At 45.0% G+C, this 14,448-nt stretch overlaps 1 protein-coding gene and 1 long non-coding RNA gene across 10 annotated transcripts in view; one reads left to right on the top strand and one right to left on the bottom strand.

Annotated features, from left to right (window-relative positions):
- The window catches only part of LOC130355835 (uncharacterized), a 94,961-nt gene that overhangs the window by 51,504 nt on the left and 29,009 nt on the right, over positions 1-14,448 (bottom strand). The gene's annotated exons all lie outside the window — the stretch shown is intronic.
- Positions 1-14,448, top strand: part of TBC1D1 (TBC1 domain family member 1) — a 254,893-nt gene that overhangs the window by 48,621 nt on the left and 191,824 nt on the right. Inside the window, exon 1 of one of the 3 annotated variants that reach the window (XM_056556534.1) lies at positions 6,999-7,258. The exons of the other annotated variants lie outside the window; for them this stretch is intronic. Within the exon in view, the coding sequence (XP_056412509.1) occupies positions 7,199-7,258 (60 nt within the window). The 5' untranslated portion in view covers positions 6,999-7,198. Of the gene's footprint in view, positions 1-6,998; positions 7,259-14,448 lie in introns of those variants that run through there. 3 annotated transcript variants of the gene reach the window in all.

Below are 14,448 nucleotides of genomic sequence, written 5' to 3' on the forward strand. Positions count from 1 at the left end.
AGCATTCCCAGCAAGCTCTGCAACTCGCCCTTGGTCGTGACCTGGGAGACCGTGTACTTGTGGATAGTGTCTCTGATACGGTTGAGTTTGTCAGTGGGCAAGCTGACTTGCATTGCGACTGAATCTAGGATTACTCCCAGAAAGGTGAGACACTTAGTTGGACCGACCGTTTTCTTGGGAGACACTGGCACCCCAATATCAGTGAACAGTTTCAGCAATCTGACCAACTGGTCCGGCTCTTCCCTCGGGCGACTGAGCAGAAGAAAGTCATCCAGATAATGGATGACCTGGCTGCATCCAGAGACATTAACCAGCAGCCAGTGCAATGCCTGGGCCAGTTGGTCAAACAGCCACGGGCTGCTCTTGCATCCGAAAGTCAACTTGGAAGCAAAATAATATGCCCCCTGCCATTTGAGCCCAAACCATTGCCAGTGGTCCCTGTGCAATGGCAGCAACTTGAAGGCGTCAGTGATATCCGCCTTCGCCATCCAAGTCCCTGGGCCGAGCGCCAAGATGACCTGAATAGCCTGGTCTATGGAAGAATAATGCATGCTAAACTCCTCGGATGGAATGAGAGAGTTGATACTGGGGACAAGTGACCCATGAGGAGCCGACAAGTCAAATATCAGTCTCTTTTTCCCATTGAACTTGCCTGTTACCACCCCTACCGGACTGACCCTCCAAGACCTGAATGGAGAAACTAACAAGGGGCCAATCATATAACCTTTCATTAGCTCAGCATTTATTAATTCAGTGACAACAGCGGGATCGTTTACGGCAGACAGCAGATTGTCGCATTCAAATGTGGCCTGCGGCAGTGTGACCATGCCGGCGTGGAAGCCTCTATCAAAACTATTGATCAACCATTGGACCCAATCTGGGTCCGGGTGATCCGCGAGCAGAGCGGCCAGGACTGGGGTACGTACCCCGCCTAGTCATGCTGGCCCTTTCTGCCTACATGCAGAGCCCGGATGTGCCCTGAAGCAGTAGAAGCAGACGTGTAATAACCTGCAATTGCTGAAGTTGCACGAAGACATGTTATAGTTGTTACAAATTTGTGAGCCTCCGAGATAGTGTACTGGACGGCCCAACTTATCCACGGAAGGTGCGGACCTGCTGAAACTGTCCGTGGAAGTGGACGGTCTGGTGGCGCCCTGCTCGCCCTGTTGAGCCAGCCCTACACACCACGCCGTAGTATGCGTGATTGATTGACAGGCGGCACAAGCGGGGAATTTGAGATTTGCGAAGTGGCTGCAGAACATCTGTGAATCTTCGATGCTCCAGTCCGTGAGGTACCCATCTTGGCTGAAGGCCGCCGCTGCCATGGCTGAGAAACTTCTATGATAATCGTAGAAATGGGTACCACCGTATTTGTATGCATATTCAGTAACCCTCAGCAAATACAGGTCGAGCTCCTCTCTGCGCTCCGGCCTGGCTGAGCATATCACCTCCCTGTATTTGCTGAAGGCAATCACAAACTCGTGGATATTTAGCTTCCGTTTCAGCCTGGTGTCCTTACTCTTAAGGACAACAGATAAGTCAGCGCACGCTACCGTTCTAGTGTCCTCAACGTCGAAGGCAGAAAGCAACAGGGCCGCCAAATTGATGTCCTTCCCTTCCAGTATGTCTTTTCTCAGGGCCGCTGGGACAAAATGGACTGGTGACACCCTTGGTGGCCCAGAGCGCCTACCTGGGTTGCCTACCGGAACAGGGGCAGACATCTGTGTAGGCGTTGGCGCCTGCAATGCTGCTGGAGCTGGAGGCCCCTGAATGCCCCTTCTCTCCAGAGAATCCAGCCTGCCCAACATGGAAGTCATCATTGCATGCAGTTCAGAGAGGGTGGACTGGCCCGAGGTCCCCTCCTGACTGTCGCCAGCCCCCTGATCTGCCATGAGGAGTTTGTACAACTCTGCTTTTTGGGCGGTTGCTGGAAATGGAATTGCTCTCTTGCGCAACTCCTCCATCAATTTGGGGATCGTCCAAGCCCTGTAAGCTGCAGAGGAGGGCGTCCCTCGCACGGAGCTTCTAGCTGGTGTATCAGGGATGGACATCGGGTCCTCTATGTCTGACACGTGAGACATGACCTGTCCGGGCCGTAACGGGTGCCGGGGAAACAAAACGGTAATCGTGAGTCACCAGATATGAGAAACGTGTACCCCCCTTGCTGAGTACTGACTGACCTTACCACCACTGTAACACAACAGTAAGACGTCTGAAACGAACAGCAAATCGACTGAAACCCTGCAAACAACCGAATACATACTTAATGTTAGCTTACAGCTGCAAACTGCCCGTGCAATGTGGCCGAACCCAAGAGTGCTGACCGTAGTGCCAGTGCGACCCAGAGTACCACCTGAATAGTTTGAAACGAGGCCTGACCGTGTGTCTGACCGAGAACGTGTGCATGACGCGTATAGTCATGAATAATTAAACCGTGAACACCTCCTGACTGCGAGTCAAGATTACAGTGTGCACCGTTTCTAACTAACTAGCGATGGCTCTGAAGACGTGTCAGCAACCACCGCAGGCAAGTGGTCACCCTTGAAGAAGAGTCAAGATCGCAGTGACCACTACCCGTGTAAACGAAATGCTCTGTATGCGTGACAGTAGCAATGACGCCTTGAACCCTATCTGACATGTCGAGTCAGATATACAGTGATTCAGGGCCTATGTGTAACAGCAGTAGTGCGTAACATTAACTCATGTAACAGGAGTATTAAGCATTTGACTGAAATGACGTGAACTAGCGTCTGCTAGCGAAAGTGATGACTACCGTGAAACGTGAATAGATAACATGAACAACCGCCGTACGGTTGGTACTGACCGTAGCCAAGTTTGCAATGACCAGGAACGTGACGACCACCTAACTGGATACAGCCCACCTAATCTGCAAGAGAAACTAACAGTGTACTAACCATATGGTTTACACGCCACCTACCACCTCTGACCCATACAAACTACCCCAACCCCACTAATTACTTGACTACCCCAAGCTTCTGACCCGGTACCCCGATATGCATGACCCCCCCCCCCCCCTAAACCGAAGCCACAGTAATATGATTATCGTATTATAACTTTACAAGCTGCCCCTTGTCTGCGACAGTGCATGTGTCAGGAACTGTGGCCTGACACCGGTGCACCATGAGCCAGCCCCTTATTACTGCATGGTACCAATACACTCTGTAACACATTTCCTCACACACACATTTTTTTTTTTTTTTCTGCGCCACCTGCTGGCCATCCGTGGAGCTATACCGCCGGCTCACTGGCATGCTGTGACTCCGCCCGTTCAGAGCCCCGTGTTACACGTGAGACGCCGGCACAGGGAGACCCACGTGGGTCGCGTCTCCCCGCGCCTGCCATGCCGCCAGCTGCCGCTGGATCCAGAGGCCGTGTTCACTGCGGCCAGCCCGGGCACACGCTGCACCGACGGACCGCCGCCTACATAACACGCTGGGTGCCGGAGCCTGCCCGCCAAACGAGGGGAGCAAATAGCAACAGACCAGGGCCCCCAGTAAAAGAAACCTGCCGGTCACCCGGCACTTACCTGCACCACCACACACCTGACCCAGCGTACGCAACGAAAGAACCCCCGCAATTTCGCCAACCCAGCATACGCCCAGAGGGAGGGGCCGATGGATGTTAAATAGCCAAAGCCCCTTCCACAAATTCAGCCTGATAGGCTTCCCACTTCTCCTCCCTTATGGATCCACTTCTGACTTTGGCTCAAAAACTGCAGTGGCAGATATCAAAAAACTGCCAGAAAAAACCCAAGTGGAAGCTTAGCCTTATAATAGTGTGCATTAGTACATACCTTTCATTGTGGCGTGTTTTTCATGTGATTCTGTGATCATGTGATTCAAGGATTTATACTGAGAAGAAAAAACGCCATAAAAAACATCCACACATATTTACACATGCTTTTTTTTCTTCTCATTTTTTCATCCTAAGATCTATAGGACTAAAAATGCCACATACTGGTTCCTTTTGAAACAGACCTGTGAATGGGATCTGGCATTTCTTCACCCATTGAGGCTGCAGGTCCCTCATATTAAATCATCTGTGCACCATTTTGGTCAATAAGGCGACTGTAGGTGTCTTCACACAAACCTTCAGGCCATGTTCACACGGTAGAACGGCTGTGCGGAATTCTGCATGGACATTCTGCAACAATGGGATTTCAATGGTTTTAATAGGATTCTGCTGCACTGTTCACATGGCATGTTTCTGCACGGAAATTCCACCGTGAACATAGCCTTAAAGTTAGCACCTTTTCCATAAGCACTTGTACTATTACATGTCCGTACAGTATCACCCTATAAACAGCTCTGCCTTTACTATACGCACTAGGGAGTGAACAATGTTCGGACCATGGCCAGAATTTATCATTGTAGGTGTAAGTTTTTTTACACCATTTTTTGTGTGTGCTGGTAATGTGTAGGAGCACCAAAGTTATTAATTGGTCACAGAGCATTTGATAAATTTTGTGCAGGTCACATTTTTGGCAATTTCTCTCTTCACATACACCAAAAAGATAAGTCTGGGCTGGTGTAGTTTTAGAGAGTTTTCAGTGGCTTTGCACCTTTTTTGCGCCTTTTCACAAAAATCCTTCCATATCATAAAACCCTTTCATAAAACCCTTCCATATCATGTGTATTGCCAAAATCAGTTGAATCAGCAGAAATATGTAAGCCAAAAAGCGCAAAAAAGGCGCAAATAAACCCTGCTTGCGTCTTTTTTGTGCCTTTTCTAGACACAAACTCCAACATTTATCATTGTCTATAGACAGTTTTTTGTGTCTAGAAAAGGGTTTATTTGCGCCTTTTGGTTTACATATTTCTGCTAATTTTAAGTTGCAATCCACTGATTTGGGAAATACACATGATACGGAAGGGCTTTATGAACTGCGCCTTTTTGTAGAAAAGGTGCAAGGCCCAAAGCCACTGAAAAGTCTCTAAAACTACACTGGCCCAGACTTAGCTTTTTGATGTATGTGAAGAGAGAAATTTCAGAGAATGTGACCTGCACAAAATATATCAAATTCTCTGTGACCATTTATTAAATTTGGTGCCCCTACACATTACCAGCACACACAAAGATGTAGAAAAATGCTTCACTAAGGCTAAGTTTCCATTTGTTTTTTTTCTGGCAGTTTTTGGATATCTGCCACTGCAGTTTTTGAGCCAAAGCCAGAAATGTATTCAAAAGGAATAGGACATATAAAGGAAGGACTTACACTTCTCCTCCCTTAGGCTAAGTTTCCACTTGTTTTTTTATTTTTCTGGCAGTTTTTGGATATCTGCCACTGCAGTTTATGAGCCAAAGTCAGAAGTGGATCCATAAGGGAGGAGAAGTATAAGTCCTTCCTTTATATGTCCTATTCCTTTTGAATACACTTCTGGCTTTGGCTCAAAAACTACAGTGGCAGATATCCAAAAACTGCCAGAAAAAAAGTGGAAGTGGAAACTTAGCCTTAGGCTAGGTTCAGACTACGGAATTTCCAACTCTCTGCCTGCAAAATTTTCCGCGACTATTTTCCGCCGCTATTCCGCACGGAAATGACGCCACCAAATCCGCCTTAAATTCCCGCTTCAATTACAAGCAGAAAACAGTGGGAGTGCTAAGAGCCAAGTTCAGCCCCTTTTGGACCATGTGATCACATGACCCAAGCCAGGTCAGTCAATTTTTCCAATGTGGGCTAGTCCAAGAACCAGTGGGCTGATCAGTGATCATATTAAAATTTCTGACTCAAATCTGTACGGATTTTCCGCATGTAATCCGCTTTCAATCTGCCTACATTCCGCGTTTGAACAAAAATCCGCCCGGAAATGAGAGTCCCATTGAAGTCAATGGGATTCTGCTGCGGAGATCCGTCTGAAGAAAGATCACCTCCTTTCTTCATGCGGAAATTAGACACACAAATTCCGAGTGAAAAAAATCCGAAGTATGAACAGGTGCACGGTAATCCCATTGACTCGCATGTACTTTTAGCAAGCGGAAATTAAGACGGAAATTTTTAAACGGAATTTCTGTCGGAAATTCCGTAGTCTGAACCTAGCCTAAATGTCAGCCCATGACTCCCATCCTAGACCATCAGGAGGAAAATTCCATAAAACATCTACACTGGGTATATGAATTCTCTGTTTCTTCCCAATCTTTTACCCAGATCTCTTACCCAATAAATCATATTTGGAAATTTCTGATAGTTTAAATGGTTCTAATATGTGAATGGACTTGAGTAAAGATGAGCGAACTTACAGTAAATTTGATTCGTCACAAACTTCTCGGCTCGGCAGTTGATGATTATTCTGCATAAATGAGTTCAGCTTTCAGGTGCTCCGGTGGGCTGGGAAAGGTGGATACAGTCCTAGGAGACTCTTTCCTAAGAATGTATCCACCTTTTCCAGCCCACCGGAGCACCTGAAAGCTGAACTAATTTACGCAGGAAAAGTCATCAACTGCCGAGCCGAGAAGTTAATTACAAATCGAATTTTCTGTGTGTTCGCTCATCTCTAGTCACGAACTTCTCGGCTCGGCAGTTGATGACTTATCCTGCGTAAATTAGTTCAGCTTTCAGGTGCTCCGATGGGCTGGAAAAGGTGGATACATTCCTAGGAAAGAGTCTCCTAGGACTGTATCCACCTTTTCCAGCCCACCGGAGCACCTGAAAGCTGAACTAATTTACGCAGGATAAGTCATCAACTGCCGAGCCGAGAAGTTCGTGACGAATCGAATTTACTGTACGTTCGCTCATCTCTAAACTTGAGACTTGGTAGCTCTCCCGCAGTCTCACAGTCACCGGTATTAGGTGCACAAACTTTCTAAACTTTGTTTCCCTCCCTTATCCTAAGTGTTAAGTGGCTGAAGCTCCTAAAATATTCATGTATCGGTGAAAGCTCCTGCTGACAGAGATGTGTTCCTGGGAGCTGCAGAGTATGTCTACATGAGGGAGAGGTACTCCCCAATAGCTGTGTGATCACACTGCTATAGGGCTGTGAGGACAATGAATTCTTTGAGGAACTGCCCGCACTTCCTAATCCAATGAAGAGTGTCAGCTCCTCTGAGCCCTCAGCAGATTGGCCAGGGCAGAGCAGTTTCAGCTTGAAAGCCTAAGAAGCTGAGCAGTCTGTAAGTATGTATAGGAAGTGGCGGTTGGATCCATGAGAAGTTCTGTCCTAGGAGTGGAGACCCCCCAGACATGAAGGCCAGGCTGCAGAAGCTCATCTCCATCCACCTGGACACCGGGCAGGAGAATAAGGTAGGTGACCACTGCTATCTGTAGTTTGCAGCATTGCACTTTGTGTCTGGATCAACACTGGAATCTCTGCGGTGCTGGGGAATCCTACCTGCTCTGTGTATTCGCACGCTTTACCATTAGCTGTTCTGAGACTTGTGGTTCTACTACAGCAGTGTTTTCGGATAAAGTTCTTTTTGAACTTTGTCTCATCCATTAACCCAGTGTGTTACTTATTTACATTCTGTAATATGCGAAGCGGTGTTAAAACTGATGCTGCAGAGCTGAATTTGTCACAGGTTGTCTACGACTAACAAATTTTTTCTCCTATTGCTTTTTATAGAAAAAAAAAAAGGTTTTCTCGGTTCACAATGTTTTTTTATATTGGAACGCAGTTTATACAATTTATCGGAAGTATTTGTTTATTTTTTTGCTATATACAATAGCCCAGGCTACTACACTATACAGTGGTCCCTCAAGTTACAATATTAATCGGTTCCAGGACGACCATTGTATGTTGAAACCATTGTATGTTGGAACCAGAACTCTATGGAAACCTGGTAATTGCTTCTAAAGCCCCAAAATGTCATCTGAAAATAGGAAAAAGTGAGGATTATAGAAAAATAAGTAGATAACTAATATAGATAAAGCAATTCCATACATATAAAAGTAAGAAAGATCTGCTGGGAGCTGTAAATCGCTGTCTGTCAGTGTTTTCCAAGCAGGGAGCCTCCAGCTGTTGCAAAACTACAACTCCCAGCATGCCCGGACAGCCAAAGGCTGTCCGGGCATGCTGGGAGTTGTAGTTTTGCAACAGCTGGGGGCAGTCTGCTTGGGAAACACTGGTCTACGTAGAGGACAGGAGCTTCTTCGGGGTCCTGTACAGAACACGCAATGTCCTAAAAAAAAAAAGTAACATGGAGTCCCCCTCACCTGGTGTCCAAAGGAGCAGGTAACCCTGGCACAGGTAAAGTGTACAGAACATGTAATACCTCCCTGTACTGTAGGGGGCGCTACCAGACATCAGTCAGTGCATATACTTCATTACTACAGGTGTTTTACCAGTAAATTGCCCATTCTGATTGGTCAGTTCTTCCAGCCATTGACACTAGAGATGAGCGAACTTCCAGTAAATTCGATTCGTCACGAACTTCTCGGCTCGGCAGTTGATGGCTTTTCCTACGTAAATTAGTTCAGCCTTCAGGTGCTCCGGTGGGCTGGAAAAGGTGGATACAGTCCTAGGAAAGAGTCTCCTAGGACTGCATCCACCTTTTCCAGCCCACCGGAGCACCGGAAAGTTGAACTAATTTATGCAGGAAAAGCCATTAACTGCCGAGCCGAGAAGTTCGTGACGAATCAAATTTACTGTAAGTTCGCTCATCTCTAATTGACACGTTTCACAGATCTGGACTGTCTGGAGCATTGTATGTTGAGTCTGGTTTCAACTTACAATGGTCCAGAAAAGACCATTGTATGTTGATACTAGTGTATGTTGAGGCCATTGTAAGTTGAGGGATCACTGTACTGTACTGCAAAAAAAAAAAAAAAAAAATGGAAACCAGTGTAAAGTAGACAAGCAGAAACAATCAGTTTGTATTTTGCATCTTTATGGTCAATGCTTATGTGTACATCTCTCTCCATTTCAAGAGCACAAAATCATGTATTTTAAGGGTAGGGTCACAAATGCAGCATTTTGCTGCGTATTTTCTGCTGCATATTTTCCTACCCATTAAAGTCAATAGGTAGCAAAATATGCAGCAGAAAATACGTATCAAAATACGCTATGTGTGACCCTACTCTAAATGTAAACGCAGTGTGAACCTAGCTGTACACAAACAGACTTGGAGTGTCCCTATCATGATAAAATCTTTTCTCAGTAGAAGGAGCGGGGAGAGAACCATGCTGTCACGCACTTCTCAGCTCTGTTTCTATGTGAGCAAGGTGGTCCCCTAAACGTACATTATAGGTCTGTCATATTCATGTGACACAGAGCCGGGAGCGAGCGTGTGCGTGCACACTTCTGTCATCTCCTTCGTAGGCTATGTTCACACGTCAGAATTTCCGTACAGAATTCAATGGGATTCTTCTGCGCTATGCACACGGCGGAATTTCAGTGCCAGATGTTTCCAGTGCGAAAATTCCAAACTCCGTGTCCGCAGAAAGAATGAACCTTTTGCAGTCTTTCTCTGGACTCCGCAGGAAATGCATAGACCTCGGAGACTGCGCATTCTGTGTCGTCCTAATGCTGGAGCCCGCAGTCTCTGCAATGTCCGCATGGAGATTTTCTGTTCAGACATTCAGAAGTGTGAACATGGTCTAAAGGTTGGTCAGGGTCTGAACACTTATGTCTCTGACATGTCAAAGGTTTTTTATAATTACAATTACACTTTAATATTTAAAGTGTACCTGTAATCAACAAAAACTTTTTATATAATACCATTATGTGTATATTTGTAATATACATTGGTTACATTGGGGGAGATTTATTAAAACCTGTACAAAGGAAAAGTTTCCCAGTTTCCCATAGCAACCAATCGGATTGCTTATTTAATTTTTCACAGGCCTTCCTAAAAATTAAAGAAGCGAGCTGTTTGGTTGCTAGGACAAGCGGGGGCTCTGTGCACTGAGGACAAGCGGGGGCTCTGTGCACTGAGGACAAGCGGGGGCTCTGTGCACTGAGGACAAGCGGGGGCTCTGTGCACTGAGGACAAGCGGGGGCTCTGTGCACTAATGCTCTGTGACACGCCCCCGGCTCACACAGCAGGATAATTGACAAGCCAGGAGCCTGCACAGAGCCCTGCTTGTTCTGCCCTCATTTCCTGTATTTGGACTCCTTATAGAGACACACAATAATATACACATTTTTTAAGCAATGTATATTACAAATATACATATAATGCTATTATCTACATTATATAAAAAGCATTTGTTGACAACAAGTACACTTCAAAATGACAAAACATTTATAATATGAACTTTATCCATTAGTCTCCATACTTTGGTCCTCAAAATTTAGAGCAAAACTACAACATCCAGCATTCCCAGATAGCTGGGAGTTGTAGTTTTGCAACATGTTGAGGAACATAATATGGAGACCACTGATCAAGTCCATTATAGTGATATTGATAGAATTATCTTTTTGTTATTATATTATTGTCTTTTAAACCCATACAAATTAATGGTTTGCCCTGTGCCTGGTTCTCATTGACAAGAACAGATGGCAACAGATTTTGGTCACCTTAAATTTTTTGGGCTAGAGCTCCATGGTAACATGTCACTTGTGATGTGCAATCACACAAAAGATCACAGGACAAACGTGCCTGCAATGTGCTACATGCAATCGAAAGTGAAGGGTGTTCAATTTGTTTTATGCAATTATTGCAAAATAAATCAAATGCGATAAACCTGAGCTAAAGAAGCATTAAAGCGACCATAATACGCCCATATTAACCACAGGCAAAATCTGGACCCCCAGCAGTTCATGTTAACTGATGTCCATTGTTGTTCCCGGGTGTTAAGACATGCCATGGGTGTCTGAAGCTTAAGGCTATTTTCACACTTGAGTATTTTGGTATTGTTCAGCCAAAACCAGGATTAGCTTTAAAAAAAAAAAGAGGTGCAAATCCTTCCATTCTTCTCAATGGTTTTATCCCACTCCTGATTTTGGCTTCCAAATACAAAATACTGACCCAATACTGGTGTGAAGGGGTTTGGAAATGTATTAAAAAAACAACTTGTCCACGGGACTAAAACAGAAAAAAATCTACTTGTCCCTCATAACGATCCACTTGTCCGGGCCAATTTTCACTTTTACACTCTCGTTTTTTCTCCTCGCCCTATAATAGCCATAACTACTATAATGATACCTTTCAATGTTTCCATAACTTACAGTCATGGCCGTAAATGTTGGCATCCCTGAAACTTTTCAAGAAAATGAAGTATTTCTCACAGAAAAGGATTGCAGTAACACATGTTTTGCTATACACATGTTTATTCCTTTTGTGTTTATTGGAACTAAACCACAAAAGGGAGGAAAGAAAGCAAATTGGACATAATATCACACCAAACTCCAAAAATGGGCTGGACAAAATTATTGGCACCCTTTCAAAATTGGTGATAAATAAGATTGTTTCAAGCAAGTGATGCTCCTTTCAACTGTGTGTCTTTTTAAACTTTTATATATAAAAAAAATTTTACACTTTATTTGTCCCTTGGGGGACTAGCAGGAATCATTAGATTCCTCATACAGATCATTAGAGTTCTATTGAACTCCATTGATCTGTGTGCTCTGCGATCCATTGATAGAGCCTGGCTGGACTAGGCTCTATCAATGACAGAGGCACGGGACAGCAGGGAACAGAGGCAAGCCCTCCGGCTACCTCTATAGTGGATTGCCCCCCCCCCCCCCCCACGATCGCGCTGCAGGGGGGGTGATCCACCATTCACATGTCCCTTTAGACGCCACTGTCAGCTTTGACAGTGGCGATCTAAAGGGTTAATAGCCATCCATAGCAATCGCCACATGCTGGCTATTAGTGGCGACCCCCCAGCTACACACAACAGCCGAGGGCTGCAGAGTATGAAGTGGGCACGAGTCCGGAGCCCGCTCCATACATCCTTCTGAGCCCCACCATGCTTGTCGGGGCTTTGATGTCCGGCCCTGCTTGCCCAAAGCAGGGCTAAGGGCCTGAACAATTCACCGGCCCGGTGCCCGAAACTGCATGTCCCGGGTGTCGGGCGATAGGAATACCACATCCCTCGTGTGTGTAAGTAGAATCACCTAGAGTTGGCCATGCAGAAAATCATGTAGATGGTTATATTTTGTTTGACTTGTCATTCCTGTTTTGTCCGTAAGCCATTAAGTTAAAATGATATCTGTCATGATCATGGGGGGGATTAATCCTTGCCTTTCTGCTTTTTTTTTTTATTCAGCAGAACCTTGTTGCATTTTTTGTGAAAGTATCACAATTATTAGCACATAAGTAATAACTTGCACCAAAAATTTTAAGACTTGCACCATTTGGAAAAAATCTGTCTTTTTATTTATTTTTTGTAGGGTTGCAGTTGTTAGGAATTTATCAATAGTGAAACTTAAAATTTTCACACCTCATGTGGCACACCTGCTCCTACCACCCATAGAAAAATGCTTATTCTAAGCACATTTTTTTCTTTATATTCTTATGTTAATAAAAGGGTAAACCAGGTTTAAAAAAAATGTAAAAAAAAATTAAACGACAAACTATCACTTCCCTCCCCTTTCTGATCCTGTTGATCTCCGTTCAGTCTCCTAGTTGGTGGCCTTGGCATCACGGCTCAGTTATGGGAGCCAGTAACACCAGAGTGCTGATTGGATACTGAACAGGGGATCAGAACAGGATCAAAGAGGGGAGGTAAATAAGTTTGTTTTGTGCATGTGGGCTCTTTTAAACTTTTTTATCCCCTTAAGGATGCAGGTTTTTTTGCAGGGATGATTTAAACTTTTCATAAGGAAAGGGTTATGTGTGTTTAAAATTTTTTTTTTTACACTTTTAGTCCCCTTAGGGGACTTTTAGGAGGAATGACTAGATTCCTCATACAGATCAATGGGGTTTCATACAACCACATTGATCTGTCTGCTCTGTGTTTGATTGATAAAGCCTGGTCCTGCCAGGCTTTATCATTCAGAGGGCAGGAGCCAACGCAGCAGAAGAGGTAAGCCCTCTGGCTACCTCAGAAGTGGATCGCTCCCACGTGATCGTGCTGCGGGGGGCGATCCACCCCACTGGACCACCAGGGAGCACTTAAATGTCCCTTTAGACGCTGCTGTCAACTTTGACAGCGGCGATCTAAAGGGTTCATAGCCTGCCGCGGCAATTGCCGTATGTCAGCTATTAACGCCGACCCCCAGCTATAGGAATCATCTGGGGGCCGCGCGGTATGACGAGTCAGGAGCCTGCGTCATACAACGGTTGCCGTCTCAGGACGAGCCGGCTCGTCCTCCGTCGGCAACCGGTTAAACCTAGTTAACCCTTTATTTAACGTAAGAATGAAAAGAAAATGTACTAAGGTTAAAGTGGTACTCTGAAGTAGATTACATTTTTTTTAATCAGCTGGTGCTAGAAAGTTAAACAAAGATATTAATTTCTTCTATTTAAACGTTTAAAGCCTTCCAGTACTTATCAGCGGCTGTATACTACAGAGGAATTTACCACGAAAGCAAAAACTTAACTAGAGATGGATTCTCAAAATATAACAACATTTTATTAATGATACACAAATCACTTGTTAATACATACAATTATTAAAAAGGCAATGGTACCCAAAAATACGGGGGGGGGGGGGGGGTGTAACTGGTGTAGTAATTATATACAGTTATATATATGGCCAATAAATACAAAGTGCTTGTGCTATAGTAGGTGCATTAGTAAATAACAGCCTCACTGGTCTGGTCTATGCCTAAACAACTGGAGTATCTGCTGTATTTACACCCTACAGTTCACCAATAACTGTCAGAACATTACGACTGCTGAGACACAATTAGCTCCTAGCAGGCTATAACTACCCCTCCCCCTTACTACAATAAATACTTAAATAATAACTGACACAACAACAATTTAACTTTTCCGTGGGTGGGGATCGGCCACAGCTTTATTTATAAAATTACTTATATAAATAACAATTTAACTGTAACAAAGACAGGCTTCTTACCAACCCGAGAGGTGCTGCCACACCGTCCTGTGTGGAGGTCTACCCCGGGTTGACCCCGCTTTCACCGTCTTCTTACCGCCAAGCTGTGACTTACAATAAACAAAGATACAAAAAGGGAGGGAGGGAGGGCAAAACTCCGGGTCCTGGGCAGATTGAGGGGGGAAGGGAGGCACCACAGCTATAAATACCCAGGGGAGGGCCTCTGAAAGCCCGGGAAACTATTAAACCCCTGATTGGTGCACTCCTTCCCCCCCCACCCATGGGACATACCACTGTAGCCATTTGCAAGTTTTACAGGCGGGGGAGGGGGCTAAAAACCTTGCCTGTATATTTCTTAACCTCTTACTGCTCACCAGTCAGGGGGCAAGCTAGTTATGCACAGCTTGCCCCTCCAGACTGCTGAGACACAATTAGCTCCTAGCAGGCTATAACTACCCCTCCCCCTTACTACAATAAATACTTAAATAATAACTGACACAACAACAATTTAACTTTTCCGTGGGTGGGGATCGGCCACAGCTTTATTT

The sequence above is a fragment of the Hyla sarda genome, chromosome 1 (genome assembly GCF_029499605.1).
Source record: "Hyla sarda isolate aHylSar1 chromosome 1, aHylSar1.hap1, whole genome shotgun sequence".
In the NCBI taxonomy this organism is placed as follows: domain Eukaryota; kingdom Metazoa; phylum Chordata; class Amphibia; order Anura; family Hylidae; genus Hyla; species Hyla sarda.